Source organism: Ursus americanus, chromosome 11 (assembly GCF_024610735.1).
Source record: "Ursus americanus isolate L20-20 chromosome 11, mUrsAme1.1.p, whole genome shotgun sequence".
Lineage (NCBI taxonomy): Eukaryota > Metazoa > Chordata > Mammalia > Carnivora > Ursidae > Ursus > Ursus americanus.
In genome coordinates this window covers 28,343,196-28,367,070 of record NC_142137.1, presented here as the reverse complement: position 1 = coordinate 28,367,070, position 23,875 = coordinate 28,343,196, and the positions used below count along the sequence as shown (strand labels likewise).

General features: G+C 44.1%; 1 protein-coding gene and 1 long non-coding RNA gene across 7 annotated transcripts in view; one reads left to right on the top strand and one right to left on the bottom strand.

The window, feature by feature from the left end:
* The window catches only part of FYN (FYN proto-oncogene, Src family tyrosine kinase), a 205,966-nt gene that overhangs the window by 154,021 nt on the left and 28,070 nt on the right, over positions 1-23,875 (top strand). For 4 of the 5 annotated variants that reach the window (XM_087865402.1, XM_087865401.1, XM_045798495.2 and 1 more), the window contains 7 exons: positions 7,163-7,261; positions 10,035-10,138; positions 10,927-11,076; positions 13,641-13,805; positions 16,817-16,996; positions 18,920-18,996; positions 19,095-19,248. In XM_087865402.1, coding sequence (XP_087721528.1) covers positions 7,163-7,261; positions 10,035-10,138; positions 10,927-11,076; positions 13,641-13,805; positions 16,817-16,996; positions 18,920-18,996; positions 19,095-19,248 — 929 coding nt within the window. Of the gene's footprint in view, positions 1-7,162; positions 7,262-10,034; positions 10,139-10,926; positions 11,077-13,640; positions 13,806-14,226; positions 14,383-16,816; positions 16,997-18,919; positions 18,997-19,094; positions 19,249-23,875 lie in introns of all 5 variants that reach the window. The other variant, XM_045798497.2, reaches the window with a different exon arrangement.
* Positions 17,640-23,875, bottom strand: part of LOC123792962 (uncharacterized) — an 80,815-nt gene continuing 74,579 nt past the window's right edge. For both annotated transcript variants that reach the window (XR_006779824.2, XR_006779823.2), the window contains 2 exons: positions 19,823-19,934; positions 17,640-19,552 (listed from right to left, as the gene is read on the bottom strand). This is a non-coding gene — a long non-coding RNA (uncharacterized LOC123792962). The remainder of the gene's footprint in view (positions 19,553-19,822; positions 19,935-23,875) is intronic.

Genomic DNA, 23,875 nt, shown 5'->3' with positions numbered 1-23,875 from the left:
ACTGGTGTCCCAGGAGCTTTGGGAGGACACCACAGTAGCAGAGTGGATGCTTTTGGTTTAAAGTTGGAAAAGTTCTAGAATTGCCCCCTGCAGATCTGCATTTTCAGATGATTGGCACAACGCTTGCCTAGCCACATTACCCTCTCTCTGCCTCAAGATGGGTTTTTTGTTGTTGTTGTTTTGCATTTTGCAAGTTGTACTAGCTGAGCCCTCACTTAGAGCTGGCAACAAGTTCCTTCTGTTTTCAAAACTGCTAAATATTCTGATTGGTGAAGCCTGTGGAGGCGTTTCCCCATAGTGAAAATTCGCGAGTGACTGAAATCTTTGTGAGATGGAAGGAGATGTGACTTCGCCCACTTGTGAATGACTACAATGTGTGCATTTTAAATGTGACCAGTAGGAACAACAGTTAAACAGGCAATGGGGACATTTCAAGGGTAAGAATCACTCATTCTAAGGATAGAATCAAATTCGACATTTAATATCTCCATTAAGAAGAGCAAATATAGGTATATTTGGCATCATATATAGGGAAACATATTTCCCTGTAGTTTTTAAATATTGCCTCTATTAGGTTAAGGCAGTGTGCCTGCCAAAAAACTTCTGGCTTCAAAGAAAACGGTGGTGGGGGCTTCTGGCTGGCTCAGTCTAGTAGAGCATGCGACTCTTCGTCTTGAGGCTGCGAGTTGGAGCCCCACATTGAGTGTAGAGTTTACTTAAAAAAAAAAAAAAAAGGGAGGGGTGCCTGGGTGGCTCAGTCAATTAAACATCCCACTCTTGATTTTGGCTCAGGTCATGATCTCAGGGTCATAAGGTGGAGCCCTATGTCAGGTTCTGTGCTGGGCATGGAGCCTGCTTAAGATTCTCCCTTTCCCTCTGCCCTCCCACCGCCCCCCCCAGCCACTTAAAAAAAAAAAAAAGAAAGAAAATGGTGATGTCCCCATCAGCAAGTCAGGCCTTCTCTGCCCTACCTCAGGTTTTCCTTGTGAGCGCTCCCCAGGGATTGGGGAGGAATGCCACCCCAAGGCTGGGGGCCCACCAGAAAGTTCTCCTATGCCTCCAGGTCCACTTGCTCTGTACTCTGTTCCTAGAACAAACCGTGGTGGCAGAAGGACCGGTCAAAGCCTGGCTCTTCAGCTTTATTGAGAGCTCCAGAAAGAGGAGCAGCAAACGAGGGGAGCGAGAAGCGCCCCAGCTCATCCCTGTCCTAGCAAAGAGAAGTGGTCATTGTAACAGGGAACTCCCTCAGGCCTGAAACCTGCCTCCTTGGAAAGCCCACCCCTTCCTGGGACGCCCCCAACTCTCAAAATACACCACCTTTCAAGGACAGGAGCTGGATTCCTCCCACAAGAGGCCAGTCACTCTTGTGGACCTCAGAAGACCGTGTCTGCATAGTAGCGCCATTGGGTTTTTTTTAAATATTATCATCATTATTAATGGGTGTGGGTGGGTTTTTTTTAAACTATTTAAATATATGCAGAAAACCACACATATGCACATATCAGAAGTGCGCGTGGTGGTGGTGGTCGCACAACAATGTGAATGTGCTTAGTGCTGCCCAACTTTACACTTAGAAATGGTTGAAATGGTAAATTTTGCTATGCATGTTTCTCCACAATGTTTTGAAAGTGTGCAGTTGGCTGTATTTGCACAAACTGAACATGCCTGTGCAACCAGCACCCAGATCAAGAACATGACCCGCCCCCTACAAGCCCCGTCAGAGCCACAGAGATTTTTTTAAAATAGTAAACAGCTGCTATTTATTGAAGGCTCCTATGTGCCAGCCATGTACCAAGTTGCAAATGTTCTCATTTATCCTTCACAGCAGTTGTCTGCGATGTGCCTCACAGTCGTCCTTTGACATATGAGGAGCCAGAGGCTCAAATTAGGGAGCGCCCCAGGTGCACAGAGGCACTGGCAGGTGGCAGAGCCAAGGGTGAGGTGTGGGGATGGCATCCTGACTGTTGTGTCACATTTGGTCTCGGAAAGGCCCAGAGGACCACCCCTCCCAGCCCAGAAGGGACTGAACCTTTCTAGATACATGAAAGTTTGGAAGGTTGGCTGGGAGGTGGGGGAGAGGGGAATTTGGCTTTGATCTCTTCTGATTTATGATTCCTTATTGTTAGATTGTCAGATGAATGCTTCTCCTCGGAGTCTACTTTGAATTCCAAAGTACCCTCCACTGTCCCTCCCCATTCTGTGCAATATTCTTGCAGTCCCAAAGTTGGTTAGAACTTTTAACCAACTTCTGAAAGGTGAGAACTAAGGAGTAGTAGGAAGTACCACACAGCTGTTCCTCTAAGGGTTTTGTCCACACTGCAAGGGGATCTACACATCAGATCATAGGCCGCTTCCAAAGCCAGTCCTTGCCAAAGTCAAATTCATGACTTCTTCCTTTGTTATTCTGGATAGGATCGACAGTGGCATTCAGTTGAAATTTTGGAGAAATATTCCAGGAAAATCCAGTCTATCTCAATCTGTGTTTCATGATTTGCATGCGTGGCCTTTAGTGTTTACAGGCCTCAAGGCTCTGGCCTTGTTCTCTTAGAAGAAAACGTTGCAAAGGTTTTTTCCCTTATTTACTGTTCTTCCTACTTTGCCAATGGAATTCCTCATCCTACAAGCCATTTAAATGTCCTTTTCCAGGGTTATGGGGGAAAAAATAAGGTTTTTTACAACAAATACAGTATCTTGAAGTAAAGGGTAATAACAGGGAAGAGGAAATCATGAAGGACAAACAAAGCAATGATAGAGAACCAGATGGCAGGCGTCTCCTTCCCCCCTTCCCCGCCCCTCCCAGCCCCTGGCTCTCCTCTGCTGGGGGGAGGGGGATGGCGCTCTGTTCTCCCTGGGGCAGCTGCCACACCTCCTAGTGCCTGTGTCCTCCCACTCCTTACCCCATCCAGAGGCAGAAACGGGTGGTGGCAGGGCTGGTCTTTGTGTTTTCAAGTGCAGCAGGACCCGTGCGGTACATGTGTGTGCGTATGTCCAGAGCCAGTGGCACTGCTGCCCGGCATGAGTAAGGTTCTTCACTGACCTGTTACAAGTGCTCAGGGCAGTGCATTTGGACATCATTCAACTGGAACCCATTTTACAAACTATTTAAATTCATCTATTTTATTCCCTATTTTCAAGTTTCATGACTAGTGATTTACCACCTGAAAACACTCTTTAAAATATAATAAACATGTTACACAGAGTGGAATAGTGCCTCCAGTAGTGACTGCTTTGAAGTTCTTTTCATCTTGATAAGGAGAGATCCTGGGTTAGAGAGTCCCATCTACCACAGGATAAAATTGTTATGGATATGCTCTCTGACAGTAAGATGGCAGTAGCCAAATTGAGAAAGAATATAGCATTTATAATAAAAACGGATCAGGCTGACTTCTATGTGCAAATGCCACTTCCTGGCTGTATTAGGAGCCAACAAACCCAAAGAGCAATTTCGGGGATTGAGAACAGGCTCTTTTAATAAGTCTTTAAATTAGAGGAATAGGGGAAGCTGTTATAAAAACTTGAAAGTTATTCTAAATCAGAGCCTTAAATCCTCTATTTGAGTCAAAGCAAGATAACAGTTAAAGAAAATCTCACCAACGCTAAATTAATGAAATATCTGAACTGTAAGAACAGGTTTTTTTAAAGTGCAGTTTTAATAATGTTACTCACAATAATTCAAGAAGTAAAAAGTAGCATAGTAAAGATTCTGTTTTCCTAAATCAAGGTGAATGATTTGAAGAGTCTTATTTGTGGGTGAATTGGGCTTCTAATGTATTAAAAAGATGATTTATTATTTGCTCAAAAGATTTTTTTTGATAGATGTTTTGAGTCTGTACCAGGCTGTCTAGGCACAACCTGTGAGGCTTACTACATACTACATTGTTTCCTTGTCACCTCAGATCACCTTTGATGGAAAAAGTGACCCGAGATGGCCTCAAAAAAGAAAAGGATTTTATCTTTCTCATGAGTAACTGAAAACCCTTGTGAGATTATGGAGTCACTTAGAAAATCATGAATTCCTGATACATGACTTTAGAATGAGCTGATGGTTGGAGTCTAATCTGTGCTAAACTATTTCGGTGCCAACATCAAAATGAGATATTAATGCTGGATTTGAAATGGAAATTGTAGTTGACCCTTGAACAATGGGAGGTTTGGGGTGCCAGCTCCCCCCACATCTGGTGGTCAAAAATCTGCATATAACCCTGACTCTCCAAAAACTTCTAGTAGTCTACTGTTGACTGGAAGCCTTAGCGGTAAACAGTCAATTAACACATATTTCTTTTATGTATTATATATACCGTGTTCTTAGAATAAAGTGAGCTACAGAAAAGAAAATGCTATTAAGAAAATCCTGAGGAAAAGAGTACATTTACTGTACTGTTTTTATTGGAAAAGATCTGCATATAAGTGGACCCATGCAGTTCAAACCCATGTTGTTCAAGGGTCAGCCATACTTGATTAATCCCAGATCATCTGAATAAGACTGGGCTTGTCCCAGCCCCAGCAAAATGTATTGGCTTTCTGCCTCAGGTGGCATTTCCATGTTCCCCAACATTGATACGACATTCTTAATTTAAACTGATTAGAAAGAACTTGATGAAGGTTGCAATTAAAGATAAGCTTCTGCTAAAAGCTCTTAATTTTTTACGATTTTGGAGCATTTCCTGGGTGTGGGGTTTGGGAGGTGGAGTGAGGGAAAGAGAAAGGAGAAGGTGGGGAGATGGTGGGTATTGTTAATTTTTTTTATGATGAAATGTCTCCATCTGGTGGAGTTTCAGAGCAGTAAACATTGTCACCATCTTAAAGCCTCCAAAGCCATTTCTTAGCATGTGTTCAAAGAAAAAAATTAACTTCTACATGTGTTCCTAGATGATGTACTTAACAACTGCATGAATTTCTTTCAGAGGACACAGAAGTGAAGCCAGTACAGACTGTTCAAATGTTAACAGTTTTAATTTCATGATTTGAGGCCGAAAGGCAGAGGAATGCAATAGGGAGCAGCACAGAGTAGATTCCACGGGATCAGTAAAGACCGGCTCTTAAGTCAAGTGGTGGGTTCATATACACATATGTTCTTTGTTATGTATCAGTCATTTCCTAAGACAAATTTGGACATAAACTAAATTTGAGTTTTATTAACAAAGGACTTCTTAGGTATGAGAAGTTGTCTCCCTGTTTTGGTTGACTTATCTGTTTAAATTTGTTTAATAGGGTGAAAAAGGAAAGACTGAAAAATGAATTAAAACATAAATTTTTAGGGGCACCTGGGTGGTGCAGTTGGTTAAGTGTCTGGTTTCGGCTCAGGTCATGATCTCAGGGTCGTGGGATGGAGCCCTGCATTGCGAAGCCTGCTTAAGATTCTCTCTCTCCCTCTCCCTGTGCCCCTCCCCCCTCTAGAATAAATAAATAAATCTTTAAAAAAAAAAAAGACATAAGTTTTTAAAAGCCTTTGTCAGCACCCTGTTTTCTCATGGGCTATTTTACGTCACTTGCACCGCCAAGGACTCCCCGGCGACCACACCCAGAGTATGTGCGAGCTTGTCACTGTCGCTTTATTAGATTCTATCTAGACTTGTTGCTCATCAGTCACCTCGCTCAGAGAGTCGGCCTTTGGAGAATGGGGCTCTTGAGTAAGGCTTGTGTTAATATAGAGGCCGGTTATTCTCTACCTAATTCCATCAGTCTGAGGAAGATCCTGACTGGGGCCAAAAGCCAACACATTTTCTTCCCTAGCTGAGGGTTTTGACACAGAGTCCAGCCACAAATGATTTAAAAAAAAGGGGGGAGGGTAGGGGTTTTTCTTGATGCCTCTAAGGACCAAAAAAGAAAGGAGAGAAGGCACTGGGCCCCTGCTGAAGAGCAGTCTGGCAGGTCTGGTATGCTCAAGGGCAGTGGCCTCGCCTCCCCCCTGCCCTCGCACCCCTCGCTGCGGGCTGGCACAGGGTTCTGTGGACACCGCACGTGGCAGGGCTGCAGCCCTGCGTACGCTCTGTTCCTGCTTTCTGTCACACGTCCACTACTGTGAGTTTACACGCATGAACTCTAACCACTGAACTGACCTGTTTGTTCTAAGCTGAGAGTGGTGTTACAAGCCCCCCTTTCACGTCCTTCTGCCCCTAATTCTGAGAGCCTGCCTCCCCCCCCCCGACTGAGATGGGCCATCGCCTGCAACACGGGGTCTTACAGAGTGGTGAGACTCAGAACCTCAGTGCCTGGCCAGTATTCGTTCTCCCCCTGCACCTGTACACACACAGCGACCCCCACCCTTCCTTCCTGCCCACCAGACTCAGGTCAGTGCTGTCGCTCGTCAACAAAATAACCTCAGGTTGAAAATGTGAACAAGGCTTAACCTATTGTCCTTATCGTTCTACCCTTGTCTCGAAAGCAGGCAAGGCAGGTATTAGGAGTAGGCTTTCCGTCCTTCCTGGGCCTCCTAGCAGGCTTCCTTTCTCAGATGATCTGCAGATCTGTTTTTCTTTTCTTTTCTGATGCATCTGGTGGTAAATGACTAACAAAATAACACTAAAGCCAGCAAACAGTTTGCATCTCTCCGAGAGTACCGGAGGATGCTGGTTACCTCAGGACGATGCTGGTTACCTCAGGACGTGAGACGAAGTAGAGACTGAGCTAGATTAGCATGTCAGGGCACGCTTTATTTTCCTTCTAGCTTTGCTGAGATATAATCTACACATAACATTGTGTAGGTTGTGATGCGTTGTGTACACTGTGATGGGTTGACACATGTATATATTGTGAATGTTTACACAATAACATGTCCTTCACCTCACGTAACTACCATTTTGTTTTTGTGGTTACAGGGTTTTTCTAAAGTAGCCCGAGGCTGGGTTCCCTTCCCCTCTGTCCAAGTTGGGGATACTTACCACACAAATGCCCCTTCACCCCAAGAGAGCTCTCTCATGACCAGGGTCCTACATTCTTAATTTGCAAATAAAATAAGAAATGAGAGACAGCACTGGATTCAAGTCACAGTTGACTCAGATTGTAGCCATGTGACCCTTACAGAGGGCTGTGTTGGAACTTGGAGAAATCAGGCAGTGGAATGACTAGGAGATAGTCTTATACTCTTACAGCATTGAGTCTGTAACTACAGAATATTGAAATGGTCAACACATTCACTCCCTTTTCTCTTTGTTCTCTGCAGGGAAGGAGATTGGTGGGAAGCCCGCTCCTTGACAACAGGAGAGACTGGTTACATTCCCAGCAATTATGTGGCTCCAGTTGACTCTATCCAGGCAGAAGAGTATGTTTTGTTTTGTTTTGTTTTGTTGTTTTCATTCAACTACTTGCTTTTAAAAGTTAGCCGTCACAATAAAATGCCATTAACTTCGTGCGGGAAGGAGAAGAAATTCACTAGAGCAATTTCAGGGTTGAGAGGAGATGGTGATGCCATGTTTTCCCAGGCATCATGCTGCGGTTTTTGCCATATTTATGTAATTCTTGTACTATTATTAACTTAATATTTTTTCTTTACACCTGCTTTTTAAAAACATACTTACTTTGAAAGGGAACTTTTTATCAGAACCCTAGTGAAAACCCAATATTACTTGCCATAGATAGAAATTAACCAGGAAGATGTGAAGTTCTGGCCAGAGCATATATTATTATTGTGAACCCAAGATTCTAAGCCTATAGTCTACTGAAAGAAAAAATGAGAGAGAAGGAGGGAGAAAGAATGGGAGTGGGGAGGGAAGGACAAAGGCAGAGAGGGGGTCAAGGGGGTACATAATTATTAAAGATCAGCATGCGATTTCCTTTCTCGGTGGACTCACAAATAGTAAGGGGGTACTGAAGATGTACCTTCCATGCCCCAGGTAGAAGTGACTCACATACAGTGTGTTCCACAGCTCGGAGAAATCCTCTGATGATGCATTTCAGATGCTCTTTTCCTTTGAGTTGGGGTCTTAGTTGGTTTCTTTGATACTAAATTGTGACTAACAGTTAGTTGGACCAAGGATTTCACTGGTACCAGTCTGGGAAGATGGTCAGTAGGCTGAGGGAATTCTAGAAGGGACACCATCGTTCCTTCTCCTGACCTGTAGAGATTCATAGGCACTTCCAAAAGGGAGAACTATCAGAGTAGCTTGTGTGACGACCCTCATTTCTGAATTGAGGGAAAGAAAACTGGCCCATGACTCCCAAACTTAGGGACCTGTGCTCCTCCCTGATACCCTGGGATCTGCCTCTTCTGCTAGTCTTCCCTTACAAGTAAGGGAGTCAAGGAAAGTCAGACACGAGACCCAACCTCTGGCTCTGATACTGCATTTTGCCCTGGATTTGTTTAGGCACGGCGAGGAGGATTAGACTGCACACCCCGCCAAATCCCCAACTGAACCACCGTCTTGCCTTTAATTCTTTTATATTTGCTCTGAGAAGATCGCTTTTGTTCCCTACTCTCAACGCTCAGTGGTTCTGCACTCCTTTTTTCTCCTAGTGAGTGTGTTTTATCATCAGAGAATAAAGGAATGTGTATTGAATTTTTATTTTAGGGCAGATTTGCAAACATCTTTGTGTTCTTTCAGAATAAAAGGTACCACTAAAACATGGCATTGATTTAACTGGGAACCTACCAAATATATATTTAAATTATATATATGTATAATGTAATGAATTTTTAAAATACTTTTTTTTAAGAAGAAAATAGTGTTTTAGGAAGATAACGCATATGGCTTTACATAGGCAATTAATTACCATTATCTGAAAATGCTATTGTTTTAGTTCCATCCATTGTTCTAACAGCTCTCTCTTCACTACTATTCGCGTTTATGAAACTGCATTTTCATTGGGTGACGGATGCAAACCCAGGAAGTCATTTCTCATAAATAATTGTTATGATTCTCTTTCTACCATCTAGTGCTAGGTTAGGATCGTTACGTAGTCCGGTGCCTTTAAAAGTCACTGAGGACCTCTCTTGCAGCATGTCTTTTCTTATCATCAGTGAAGCTCTTTCATTCACAAAAGAATTTGACAGTGAACACATAATAGCTATGTTCAAGTATAATGAATTAGAATTTCATTTTAGAAACTGGATCCCTCCACAGTTGAATATTCTAAAATTGTTTTTAGGCACAGATTCCGACGGGGCGCTCCTGAATGCTGCCTCGGATTCTCACAGCACCTGCTGCAGCTCATTGAGCACCCAGTACGGAGATGCTAGCTAATTGCCAGGCCACGGTTAGGGCTGGAGAGTGGAAGGGAAGATAAAAGATAAATAGCAGAGGTTGTGAGGTGACTGGATGTGATGCCTTCTTACATGGCACCCGAGTGTTGTCACGGAGAGGATATGAGAAGTCTGCAGCAGCCAGTTGTTTGTAAGGACGTGCTCGCGTCTGCATCGTGACCTGTCCCCACGGCTCTGCCGGAGCACACATGCGCAGATCCCCGCCCATCTGCTAGGCAGATCCTTTCATTTACCCAAATCCTCATACCTGCTGCCCAGGAAGAGCATGAAAACAAGCATCCAAGGGCAGCAGTCATCTCAGATTAGGGGTAGTCTTGACAATTTTTTTCAAAGTTGCTATAGGTACAAAGTTACTGAAAATATCATGTCTTTGTTCTTTATCCATTCTGACTGACTTTTTTTTTAGTGCCTGATTAATGATCTTTATGTAGACTAAGGCTGTGTTTCATTATTTCCCAGGGGTTGTAATTATGCTCAGAAATCCCAGGGTCTTGTAGATGTGCATGGGAAGGGTCTCTTGCAGTCGCCATTTCAAAACAAGGTCTTAGATTTCTCTTCTTGTGAATGCAGGCGGCGGTTTTAACACAAACCGGTTCTTGTCGCCTCTGGAAGGAAAGGAAAATCACCCACAATTCAAATCTGACTTTTTTTTCTTCGGAGAGTGAAAGAGATAGATGAGGGATGGACTCAGGAAGAGACTGAAAGGGAACTAGATGGGGCTAGGAAAACACGGACAGGGAAAGGCTAAGGATGCAATCAGAGGTGAGGAAGATTGCTGTTGCCTTCTGGTGAATGATCCTTACAAAATGCTTCCTTCCTTTGATCTCACTTAAAGGTGGTACTTCGGAAAACTTGGCCGAAAAGATGCTGAGCGACAGCTTTTGTCCTTTGGAAACCCGAGAGGTACCTTTCTTATCCGTGAAAGTGAAACCACCAAAGGTAAGATAAGGAGTTGAAGAACTTGGTTGTCATTCAAATCTGTGGATTAGTCAGAGGGGATGAAAGGCTTATCTCTAATGTACAAGGATTTTTAAATGGCATATATCCTCCCTGCCTTGTGAGCAGAGCCCTATTTTCAGTGTTCCCTCCAGGCTCTAGAGCTGCAGACAGCTCCAGAAGGACTGCAGAGGCTCAGAACCAAGCTGTTCCTCCCGAAACAGGGGCCGGCAGCTTCACTCCTGCAGGCATGCAAGATCACAGAATTTGTAGCAGTTCTTTAGAATTAACGATCTTCTACAGCTTTTAGTTCCTTCCTCAGGCACCAGTCCTACAGGTCGTTTTTGCATTCCTTTTATTTTTTTCAAAACTGAGGACTGCTTTTCCTCTAGCCACTGGCCTTTCATTATTGAACCACACACTGGAGCCCACAAGAGAAGCTGGAAGATGAGGAGAGCGACCCCAGCCTGCGGGGCTGTGTATCTCTTCGTCCGCTCCCCTGGGGAGTTGGGTCTATACCATGTTAGGCAACACAAGGGTACGGAAGAGAGTGTTGTAGGAAAAAATCCAAGAAGATTTCTTTTTCAAGGATAAAATCACTTAATTGCTAATATCTTCTGACATTTGCAAGAAAGAATGTTTTCTTCTTCTGTTACTGAGTGGAAGTGTGTGTGTGCACGTGTGTGCACCCTCTTCAGAATTATTAATCAGAATACTCAAGTAAATGAGACCCCAAAAACAAATGAGCTCTCAAAATGACCGGAGCTGCTAATGCTTCCTGTGTTTCCCAGGTGCCTACTCACTGTCAATCCGAGACTGGGATGATATGAAAGGAGACCACGTCAAACATTATAAAATTCGCAAACTTGACAATGGCGGATACTACATTACCACCCGGGCCCAGTTTGAAACACTTCAGCAGCTTGTACAACATTACTCAGGTAACACTGATTCTCACTAACTACTAACCACTGGTATACTGGAGGGAATGGGTGGGCACGGCGGGGTGGGGGGGGGGGTTGAAGCATATACAAGGTCAGCAGTGAAATAGTTTTCTTTGCCAGCCGTACAAGGTGGGGCTTGGCTGAATAGGTTCTGTTGATGTCTTTCTACCATAGTTATTATTAGTTCCGTACGTTTGTCAAAAGGTTCTATAACATTCTAGTTCCCAAATGCAAAGCAATAAGTTAAATTGTAAAAGTTGTCATCTTTTCCCGTTCCCCTGGAGTCTGTCATCAGAAACCGTGACAGGAGAGGGAGCAGTGTCTGGGAGGGAACTCATGGGGGGCTCCTGTAGGGGGTCCCCCAGTTCACACTCCACACTCACAGGAGTGACTGCACATGCTTTTCGTTCCCAGGACCCGATGAAGTTTGCAATCCATTTATCATGTTCTACTTCTCCACCGATACTGCTGTTTCCTAATTAGATGTAGACTCTGTGACCCACAGCTCCTAGATCTGTTCCAGCTATTGTATTAAACTTATACATAGTCGGTAGATCAGTCTCTTTCCTAGAAATGTATACTTATTAGGTGTTTAGGTGTGCAATCTGTACATTTTAGTAAAGACTATGGTCTTATATACAAGTGTCAAAATGATCACTTTCTTTCCAAGATTAGCAGGAGTATCCCACTATATAACATATACACACAGGTGGATTTTTATATAGCCACATATGTACAGATAGAGATCTATATCCCCTTAAATCCAGTAGGTTTTTTGTGATATGTGTACGTGTGTGTATATATGTATACATATACATGCATACACACATATACACATTTTATATTGTTCTTCAGGACAGTAACAAAACCCCAAAATAGTACACGACTTGACCTCAACTATTGCTCGATGCACATTCATTTAAAAAATGTGTGTGTAATTTTTTAGCGCCAAAAAAAGCAATCTTTTGAAGATGACAATAAGAAATGCCTATCAGTTAATCCTGGACACTAATGAAAAAGTGAAAAAATTAACAACACTTGGAGTACTCGTTGATTAGGGCATTGAGTAGCTTTAGTTTATGTGGCTTCTAATGAAATATTTAGTAGAAATGAAGCAGAATATCTCCCTGAGCTTAAGCGACATACTCAGAATGCCTGCATGTGTAAGGATTTTTCAAATGCCGAAATATATTTCATTACAGCCAAACATCAGCAGGGTCCCCAGGGTTTGGATCATTTGAAAATATTGTGTTGGAAAGGGCACCTTAATAACATCGTAAAGCTGGAAGGAGAGAAGGGATATGAAGAGCAATAGACATTTTTTAATCTCAAAAAAAAAATCGATCTCAAGTTAGATTTGTTTTTATATTGGCTTTTCCTCTTCCCTCTTTCTCTCTCCCACACAATAAAGTGCCTTTGAAATATCGACACATAAATAATTTCCTGCCTAAACATCTCAGAACCTGATCCTACCAAAAAGAAAGGAATAAAAAGTAACTTAGAGCTGGTTCCTGGAGAAAAAACAACACTACATATGATTTCCCTGGATCTGAGGGGCCTCCAGTGGGTGTGGTGGGGCGGGGCTCTGTCCATCTCACAAACCAGCTCTCCACAGCCTTTGTCACTGCCTGATTCCTCGTGCTTTGTTACCTTTTCTTACCTGACAGATGTTTCGCTTGGCATTCAGGCAATTTCCTCCCTCACCGCTGCTAGATTCTAAAAGGTATATTCTTAAAAGAAAGAAAGAAAGAAGGAAGGGAAAAAAATTTCCAAATAACCCATAAATGGTAACTTTTTTCCTTTGTCTTTTACATAGGAAATAGAGTGCTTTCACATCCTTGAGTTTCTGCAGATTTCAGTTTTCTTTCTTTCTACTTTGAAACCAGATTTCTAAATTATACATTGGAGACTGTTGCAAAGATTTTTTTTTAATGGGAAATATCAAAGAAGCGAGAGTATCTGACTGGTAGAATAGAGTCAGTTAAAATGCCAAAGAAATCCTAGAGAAATGTGACCTCTTTTTTCCCCTGCCAGGTATAATCTTCAGTCTTATTCATTTATAACAGTCTAACATTCTATGGAAAAATCCTGTACCGAAGTTATAATTTTAAACATATTCAAAGCAAAGAAAGTCCCTGAACCCTTGATATTAGAGAGGGAGGGGACAGTCGTGCTGACATTCTGTAGTCCAAATGTACCTTTTGAAATCAATGGAGGTATTTTCAGGGTTCCAGAGACATGATATTAGCATATTGGGCGGAAAACGTTTTTCTTCTTTAGTGACTATAGAAACCAAAACAGCCATACCTGTACCTGTATGTGTGTAGCCTATATTATACCTGGAAGCACGGAGCAGTCCACATGTAAAATGTCCTCTGTTCTACCTCCAATGAACATGTTTCAGTGTGTGGTGTCTAATCTTCCAAGATGTGTGCCGTTCTCTGCCAACGTAGCACTGTTTCGAGCAACGCTGTGCGCTCGCTGGGTTTGTGTGACTGTAAGTGTTGTTTCACGTGTTCTGCTTTTCTCTCCCTCTCCTGCTGCTGTCCCCACTCCATCAGAGAGAGCCGCAGGTCTCTGCTGCCGCCTAGTAGTTCCCTGTCATAAAGGGATGCCAAGGCTTACCGATCTGTCTGTCAAAACCAAAGATGTCTGGGAGATCCCTCGAGAATCCCTGCAGTTGATCAAGAGACTGGGAAATGGGCAGTTTGGGGAAGTATGGATGGGTATGCTGAGACTCAATTAATTATTCTATTACTAGCTCTCCCGTTTGGGAAATCCCAAACATCAAAGATGGAAGGTGAAAAATGAAGACTGTGTGACCTGAAAGAAGGTTTAAATTACTAATAGTGGGGAATTACACATTTGATTTGGATTTCAGAATTCCAGAATTTCCAAAAGAGAGATAGTGGTCAAGATTGGCAGATGGCTCAAATTATGCTATGACATGAGTTTCAATTCATAAGCTGGAAAATAGTACAAGGAATGTTCCAGCCTGCACAAATGCCTTGCCTTTCATTTTCAAATGCAAATGTTTACCTAGTGCAGTGTCGCCCTAAAGGGCAAGTCACCTTCCATCTTTCCTAGTGCATGCATAATTATGGATTATAAGGATTGTGTTTTCTTTATTAATTCCCTTTCCTGTAGAGAAAGCTGATGGTTTGTGTTTTAACTTAACTGTGATTGCATCGAGTTGTACCCCACAAACTTCTGGATTGGCTAAAGATGCTTGGGAAGTTGCACGTGATTCATTGTTTCTGGAGAAGAAGCTGGGTCAGGGGTGTTTCGCTGAAGTGTGGCTTGGTAAGGCAGAGGGCACATTTCATTTTGGCTGCATCTCAAAGCCAATTAGACAGTTTGGGGCAAAAACACCCACACAGTCATTGGGACCAAGACATTTAACCTGCATAGCTAGATAGGCACAAGACATGCAGATTTTGAGAATATGGCAATACTTTGCTGTACTTTTCTATCCTTCTTCATATGGTTAATGAAGGCAGGCACACACAGAACAAGAAACCAATACAATAAGAATCCGTTGTTTCTTCTTCCTAAGACCTGGGAAGGTAAGATACTATAGATGGGTTGCTATAGGGAAAGACCATCGACTTTTTTGCTTAATGGGCCTGGGTTTGAATCTTTACTACCTGATTAACCATGGGTAAGGGGCTAATTTAACCTCTTTGAGCCTTAGTTCCCTCATCTGTAAAATTGGAATGATACCTACTTTATAAGATTGAGGACTACATAGGACAATATACTTAGAGTCCCTGTGCTGAGTAGATGCTCAGTAGATGTTCATACTTCTCTCAGTTTGGTTGTCGTATCGTTGATAAGGCTGACTGCACTGGGCGCCTCCCACTGCCTTAGAACACCCTTTGTATCAGTTGCAGCTTTGCTTAAAGAAAATCCAAGAATTTGGCCCCACCCAAACACATCTGTTAGTGAGACAGATGTTGGTGCTTATGGAATCCTCCTCCTTTCTTAGATTCAATTAAACACAATAAAGATAAGTACCTGTTGCTATGTGTAGCAGTAGGTCGTTTGGGGGGGGTCAGAATTAAAAGATTTAACACAGCAAAAGCACTTGGAACAGAGCCTGGCAAGGATTAAGTATTACATAGATATAGATAGAGCAATAAGGATAGAGATGGACACTCAGACATACACATTTATATGTGCATGAGTAAGCTACTATATAATAAGTATATATAAATATCTTTATATGGCCTTCCTCTCCCTCATCTGCCCAATTTGTAATTGAAGTTGGGGGTGCCAAGGATTTTAGTTCAGTCACTTATGCAGTCAGGAAGAATCGGACATCATACAGAAATTTATTTTCAAACTTTATAGTTATCAACTTTAAATCATTATGCCGTATTATTAAGAGTCTATTTCCCACTGAGCATAGAACATCATGTTATGGTAGGCCAGGATCAAGATGGCATGCCAGTGAGACTAACTGGGTTGTTACTAGAGAAGAAAATCTCTATTTAAAATTTTGGGATGCTAACAGCACTCAGATAGCAAAGACCACTTACAGATTGTCAGATTTTCCATTTATGTTCAGTGGTCAGATATTTTATAAGGTTTGAATGAACTCTTGTTTAAGCCGCTGTTCTTTCATAACTTAGATTTTTGTAGGTTGCATGTTGTAATTATATGAACCATGTGAACAGGGTGACAAAGTTTACAGAATTTTTTAATTCTAAAATCTATTATATTAAATGTAAAATTAATCTTAATTTAAACCAGTTTTCTTTTCTAAATAGAAAAGGCATAATCTAACTTAGCAGATTTTTCTCTTTCCCTTAGAGTTTTAAGTCAAAGTCATAGGACTAATAATGGAATACACATTGATCCTAGATTTTTTTTTTTTAATTTTGGGGCTGAAAGAGATTCAAAAGATAATCCAATTCCATTCCTGTATTTTACAGATAAGGCAACAATGATCATTAACCAGGCCTGTCTCTGTACCTACTTGATTTTAACATGTTATGCCTAAATATTTCTGTTCCCTCTTAGCTGCTGTTTAATTTTTTCACTCTTAACTGATAGAAGCTATGGTTCTTGTGGCTGACCATCAGTAAACCTGAGGAATTTTCCTTACCTGGTTGAACTATGGGGCAAGTAGACCGTGAGCTTCTTGCCAGTGCTCATCAGCGTACTTGTAATCTTACTTATATGTCAGCTGTTCAAGGACTCAGTCAAGTAGCCCACCTGCTGCAGACAGCTGAAAGTCTGGAGGTAATCTCCAGACATCCTCAGTGTGTTGCCATGTTTTGTTTTGTTTTGTTTTCCTAATGGCACACTTCATAAAATGGAACTTCATCTAGTTTTTTCCATGCTCACTCTACTACCTAAGGGATAGCAATGGGATGGCCAGGCCTGTTCTAACCTTTGGACTTTCATCCTTGTGAAGAACTGTCCAGAGCTTTTGGTACCAATTTGTAATCACATGAGTGAGCACCAGAAAAGGAAAGTGGCATATATCAAAATAAGAAAAAAGTTACAAGAATTATAAACCATAATATAGCCACAAGGAAATACATTTTTCCTGTCGAAAATATTTGACCGAGTCCTTACATTTGATTGTCCTCATTCAACAAAAAAAAAGATACCAAAGTTTTTCTAGGTTAAACTCTAACTTTATGCAAGTAGCTATTGATTTAAAAGCTTTTTTTTTCCCATCAAAAGAGGATCTTGAATTTGACTTAATATCATGGGATGTGTGCAGGTACCTGGAACGGAAACACAAAAGTAGCCATAAAGACTCTTAAACCAGGCACAATGTCCCCGGAGTCATTCCTTGAGGAGGCACAGATCATGAAGAAGTTGAAACATGACAAGTTGGTCCAGCTCTACGCGGTCGTGTCTGAGGAGCCTATCTACATTGTCACCGAGTACATGAATAAAGGTTGGGGCCCACCTCACAATTGACTCACAGGGGTTGTTTTGGGGAGGGAAATGGTGTTGCCTGCTTGTTTTTTTCCTAGTTTTTGCATGAGTCAAGCAATCCCATCAGGAAGCACAAAGGGTGTGCTCATTAATGAAAACATGTTTAAAACAGACCATGACCTTGCGTTTGCCCCCCAGGTCTGTATGAAATGCAACACCTTCTCGTGCTGCACATGTCAGGAGTCCCAGCTCCTGGCCATAATGAAAGCATTCATTTTTTTTTTTTAAAGATTTTATTTATTATTAGAGAGAGAGACAGCCAGCGAGAGAGGGAACACAGGCAGGGGGAGTGGGAGAGGAAGAAGCAGGCTCCCAGTGGAGGAGCCTGACATGGGGCTCGATCCCAGAACTCCAGGATCACGCCCTGAGCCGAAGGCAGACGCTTAACGACTGAGCCACCCAGGTGCCCTGAAAACATTCATTTTTAATATCAGGGGTGGTGTGGGGGGCTATGATCATTTGCTATCATTTTGAATGCCATGGGCTGAATTTCCTTTTTCAGGGCTGAACAGTTAATATCAAACACGGGTCTGTGGGCTCAGTGTTTTTCCAGCTCTCTTCTTAAACATCAGATGAAGAAAGACATGCTTTTAAAGAGCACAGTTTTTTAAGGTTTATTTTATTTATTTTAGAGAGAGAGAGTACAAGTGGGAGGGACAGAGGGAGAAGGAGAGAGAGTGTCAAGCAACTCCATGCTGGGCGTAGAGCCTGATTCAGGGCTCGATCTCACGATCCCAAGATCACGACCTGAGCCGAAGTGAAGAGTTGGACGCTCAGCTGACTGTTCTACCCAGGCGTTCCCAAAGAGCACATTTTATTCTCTTTTGCTCTTTCTCTTTCTCATCAAAGCATTATTGCCAGGGATAAGCCAAAGATCACTTTGTTTTGGAAAAATAGACAAAGCAAACAAGAAACAACCTTAAAAGGCAATGCATTGTGCATCAGAGGACACCAGTGTAATTTTTCCTTTCCACGTACTTTCTTTTTAAATATATTTGGAATTCTTTTTTTCCTGGCAGACTCTTTGTCCTTTGTATCCAGGGTTATTTGGCAAATAACTTAGTAAAGCATAAGAGCAGTCACGAATGGCCATCATGAACCTCCAGCCTCTGCACGGGATTGTTTCAGCACTGGTGTTGGTCCTGAGCTCCCCAGGCTGGCTTGTCACAGGGGCTCTGAAGCTTCTGCTGGTCGTGTCAGATAGCCTGGAGGCCTGGCTGGCCATGGTCTAGCAGGGGGAGCTACCTGCCCTACTCTGTATTCCTCAGTCTTCCCTTGGCCTAAAATCTGTAAATAAGCGAGGCCAGTGATTCTCAAACTTTGCTCTGTGTCAGAATCACTTCTGATTCACTCAGGGTGCTTCTTACAATACAGGCTTGTGGGCCCAGCTTCCAGAGTTTCTGCTTCTGCTTCTTGGGTAGAACCCGAGAGTGTGCATGTCTAACAAATCCCCTGAGGGATGCCATCCCTGCTGGTCCCGGGACCGCCCTTCGGGAACCACGCAGCTGGGCAGCATCTTCCCCGTGTCACTCCTCCATTCAGGGCTGCTGGGGGATGAGGCTGATGTGGTACAGCTCCCCACGTATCCCCACATGTCCCTCTTTGTGACATAAAGGGAATTGCCTTCCATGTATTGCGGTTTTATCAAACCTTTGTTGTCCTTAGAAATGGAGTCACCATTGTTTCTGAAAGATGAAACTGCTACCTCTCAATGCACACAGTGTTTTCTACCCTCTTTTTCTTTTTGTATAAATCTTTTCTTCATTGATGGCATTATTCATTCAGTCACCTCATTACTTCTAATAAGAAACCCAAATACAGTCCTTTGTCAGTGTTTTTATCTTTCAGAGTAAATTGAAATGGTTTAATCTTTTGTTCACAGGAAGTCTACTTGATTTCTTAAAAGATGGGGAAGGAAGAGCTCTGAAATTACCAAACCTTGTGGATATGGCAGCACAGGTAGGCCGCGTGGCCCTCTGACTCCCGCCTCAGGTTTAGTGATGTGTAGGTACATCAAGACATGGTGTGACACGTGTCCTGTTCCTCGGTTCCCACAGGTTGCTGCAGGAATGGCTTACATCGAGCGAATGAATTACATCCACAGGGATCTGCGATCAGCAAACATTCTAGTGGGGAATGGACTAATATGCAAGATTGCTGACTTTGGATTGGCTAGATTGATTGAAGACAATGAATACACAGCAAGACAAGGTGGGCATTTAAAGAGGATGGCTCGTGATCACATCCTTGAGAACTGTCACTTACTGCACAGTCCTTCCTCTCTCCTTCCCTTCCCTTCCTCCAGAAAATGTTTGAAATGGCATTCTTCGGCTGAGGTTTTTCTTCTTGATCTGGCAGGAATCTGATAGCTCTGCAGGTGGGAGACTGTAGTGGGTTCAATAGATGGACAAGGTGTTGCTTTCTGGTGAGTGAATGTCCACCGATGTGGTCTTCCTGGTTCATGGTGCCCTTCTCACATCCAGGCCTGGGACGCTTTGCGTTTGGGGAAAGAGGGCTGTGGAAGGCCAAAAAATCAGTCAAATAATAGCTCATCGTTCCATTGAAGTCTCAGCAGAACACGGAAACACGCACTTGGAGAATTTAACAAAGGAGTTATTTGTAAAGGTATGGGCAGAGTTAGGGAAACCAACAAACATGAGGTGATATCCCAGAGCTAGTAAGTAATATCCACCCACTGAGGCCAGAAGGGCAGTGGGGAGGGAGCAGCCACCAGAGCTAAGAACGAGAGGCCACGTTTGGCAGAGAAAGACCAGGCAATTCATACCTGAGCTCACTCTTCGGGCCTCCTCCAAATGTCCTGCCCAACCCAGCAGGAAGCCAGAGGTCAGAGGTCAGTGCAGCTGGGTCAAGGGCTGGGAGAAGAACAGAAAAGGGATCTAGAAGAAGGATAGAAAATAACAGTGTCACCCGAGCACCCCACCCCCTCTAAATCATCTCCCTCCATTCTCCCTCCCCCAAAGATTTATAGAAATCAGACTAGATTAAACACATCCCAAATCAGCAGCCACTCTGGTGGGGAGCTTTTTGGCTACTTTTAGAGCACCCGCTGCCAGGGGGGTATTTCCCAGGGTTATTTTCTGTCTTCCTGGATCTGCACACAGTGGTCAGCAGGTAAGCGTGTAGAATTAAGTGTGCTGTTTGCAGTCGAATGTAGGCCTCTCCTGTAGAACGTAAAGCTCGTGTCTGAAGGAGGTGGGTAGGCTTCATGGCCGTTGTTCTTACTCAAGCCTAGGCGTCCTGAGCAGGGCCGAACAGTGACTGGAATGTATTGCAGGGCAGTGCTTTCTACTGGGTTTCAGAATGGCCACCCTGGAATTCCAATCCTTTCTTTCTTTCTAAATCCTTTCATTTCACACCATTTCTTCCCTCATCGTTCTCAGCAGTCTCAAGTGATAAGGAAAACGGTTAAACAGAGACCCTGGCTGGTGCAGATGCCATCCAAGTGCTCAATCCCATGTTGGTCAGACAGCTCGGCTCTTTGAATTTCCCTAACACGTGGCAGTTCTTGTCCTGGAGCCAAATGCCTGCACTGCGAGCATGCCTCCCCCCACACACCCATACGTGCGCGTGTGCGCACGCACACACATACACACACACGCTACTGTGGGGCCAGATGGCAGGCCATGTCCCTAATCAAAGGCACACAGGCAGCTGCAATTGGCGCTGGTCATCCAGAGAGAAGTGTGGACGTGATTTTGAGTCAAGGCGAGCTGAGAGGGTCTGCAGCGTCACTGGGTCTGAGACCTGGGCCTAAATGAGAGTTCACCCTGCGGCAAACCCATCACGTCCCAACTCACAGACCCAGAAGGACGGGGAGCAGATGAAGGTTTGGAGACATGAATATTTGATTCAGGAAGGGGTGAGATTGGAGTTCGTCTCGGCAGTCAGTCGGGAGAGTGTCCTTTCATGCGTGAGTAGAGTCCTCAGAAGGGGCAGTCCAGGATTTGTCTCTCCCCTTCTCCCAGACTCTGGGCTCTACAGAATTTGTGGTTACAAATTCTGGCCTTGAACCATCCAGAAGGTTGCAGGGCAGAAACCAAAGATGTTGGCAGGGGTGCTGCTGACAGGGCTGGAGGCTTAGTTCATGGAGTGGGGTCCTCTGGCTGTGGCCTTGGGTGCCTGATGCCCGAGGGGAAGGCGTGTGAGAGCCCCTCACCTGTTTCCCTGACAGCAGGCTTCTGCTGTGGAGCGGAGCCACTGTGGCCACCCTCAGCCCTGGCTGTCACGTCCTACCCTCCCCCCCCCCCCGCCAGCTGTCCCCATCACCCCTCTGGTGGCTTCCCTACCTCCACCATCACTTTCCCACATGCTGTCCTGATGCCTTTTGAAGGATCAGCTTCAGACCCTTTGTACAGTGTTTCCTTAGCTTAACTTCCAAATAGAGTGTCCCACCCATCCCTCTTAAAATTCTGTTTGCTTCTCTCTTCCCTTTCACAAATATCTTCACATCCGTGCCAAACACTGGAAAGAGATAAGGAGAAGTAAATGGCATGGGGAACTGAACTTGGGAAAAAAACAAAGGCTGTGGGGCTCCAGGATTTGCAAGGAGAATAAAAGAAATGGCCCCCCGCAGTGGAGGGAAAGGAAGGAGCTGGGGTATTTACAGGATACCTACCGAGACCAGGCCTGAGAGGGTACATGCAAAGAGTGGGGAGGGAAGTGATAGGACTCAGAGGGGATAAGTAACTTGTGCAAAGTCATGCAGCTAGTCAAAGGGCAGAGGCAGGATTTGAGTCCAGGTATAGGCAGCACTCTGGCTTCTGCTCTCGTAAGCTGTACTGACTCCCTTTCATCAAGACAGTCATTTAAAAAAAAAAAACTAAAAACTAAGATCAGGCATGAGTCCCTTTTTCCTTTTATTTTATGGGAAAGTTTTTAAGGGGGAGTTTCTAATGTGAGGGAGTTTGAAAGAGCTTTCATTTTCCAGCTCTAGGACAACCCAGCTGTTTATAAAATTCCTCCCGAGGGTCTGGCCTGCCATGGCCTCTTTATGAGGCAGGAAGGGCCTGGTGTGTATCTGTTAGTGCTCTCTGCAGATGGCACGCGTGCTGCATGGAAAGTTTCTGCTGGGGGTTAATCAGCTCCTCCAGACAGCTGGTCCATGTGCCTGATAATATTTACAAGTCGGCTTTTATGACACCCACAGGCCACGGCCAGGATAAATCTTGATTATGGAAGTGTGGGCAGTGTTCAGAAGCGAGTGCCAAACACAGGTATTTGGGGACAATAAGTGACAGTTGTTTTTCAACACGGTTGTGGGTTTCCCATCTAAGGGCACACTGAAATGTCTGTCACCATCCCCCCTGCCCTGGGTAGATGCAGTGACATTTCCCAGGGCACAAGTAGAATTGAAATTTGGACATGTGTTAAACAGCCCTTCCTGTGTTCCTTTCCTCCTACCACCCCCTACCCCGCTGGACTGTAAGCAGAAGCCCGTGTCAGGGAGAAGGTCAAGACCAGGGTCAGAGCCTGTGAGGGTGGTCCTCTGCCAACAGCCTTCGAGAGGTAACTCCAAATTATTTGGTATTGCTCTCTCGTACCTGTATCCCTCAATCACAGCAGATCTTCTTTAATCGTAAATGCATTGCTAAACTCTGTTCAGTTGGGGTCTCTAAGTAATGCCAGCATTAATTATTTGAATGCCTTGTCTGGGAAAGGGACTTTGCTAGGAGCTACGTATCTAAGCTATCTGAGACTGAACCAAGGAGGTCTGCAGAGGGACACACAGGAGCGGCACCGAAGCCACATAAAACCATCCCCTGGGGCCTTGGCCAAGTTATTTAACTTTTCCACACCTCAGTTTGCTTATCTGTAAAGTGGAAATATATTTTACCTGCTTCATGCTTTAATTTTTGCCAAGATAACTAAAAACAACACACGTAAAGTGTTTAGCACAGTGCCCAGAACATGGCAGGTGATAAATAAATACTCCTGTTATTATGTCCTGTACAAGACAGTCTTTGGGGAATAAACACATGCATGGACTGTAGACACAATGGAAAGCCTCAAACACTGTGCTGGAAAGGGAGAGAGGAAGCAACGGTGATTCCCATGTAGTCAAATGCAAGCATCATGAGAATGGAATTGCCAGCAACAGAAATGAGGGAGTCCAGAAAGAAGAGCTCATTTGCAGAGAAAGAGGGTGAGTTTGGTCTGCTGAGCTTGAAGTGGTTGTGGTGGTGTCTGTCCCAGTGCAGTGTCCAAGCCCTCACCGGGTGCTCACCTCCCAGCACCTCCCTCCACTCCCTTCCCCTCTGCTCATGCTGCACCATCGCCTGAGGTCTGCCTTCAGCCACCTCCCTACCCCAGCATCAGCAGAGCCAGCCCCAGCCCTGCCTATGCCACGGACAACCCAAGGCTCTGCTGTCTGTCCATCTGTCCTCACACATCCACACCTCACCTCCTCCCGTAACCACCAGCGTGGGTGGCTGTCACCAGGCCTTGCTTTCTAAGACTCCCAGCCCCTCCAACCATCAGTTCCTTCAAAACTCACACAAACAGACAGGAAGCAGTGGCAGAATTCTTGATCGACTCCATTTGCTTCTTCATAAGCTTCCAGGAAGCTCAGAGCTGACTAGTCTTGATTTAAACCTAACAAGTTCAGATAGACTTGGCTTGTGGATAAGAACGGCTGGCTTTTGTGGACACTTACTTTTTCTTGAGCCGTAACTACATACAATAAAATGGGTAAATCTGAAGTGTACAACTCAGGACGTTTTTACACGTTTGCCCCCAAAACCACCTGCAGGTGAAGGCACAGCCCCTGCCGCAGCCCCAGAAGCCCACCCGTGCAGCTGTAGCCACCTGAGCAGGCAGC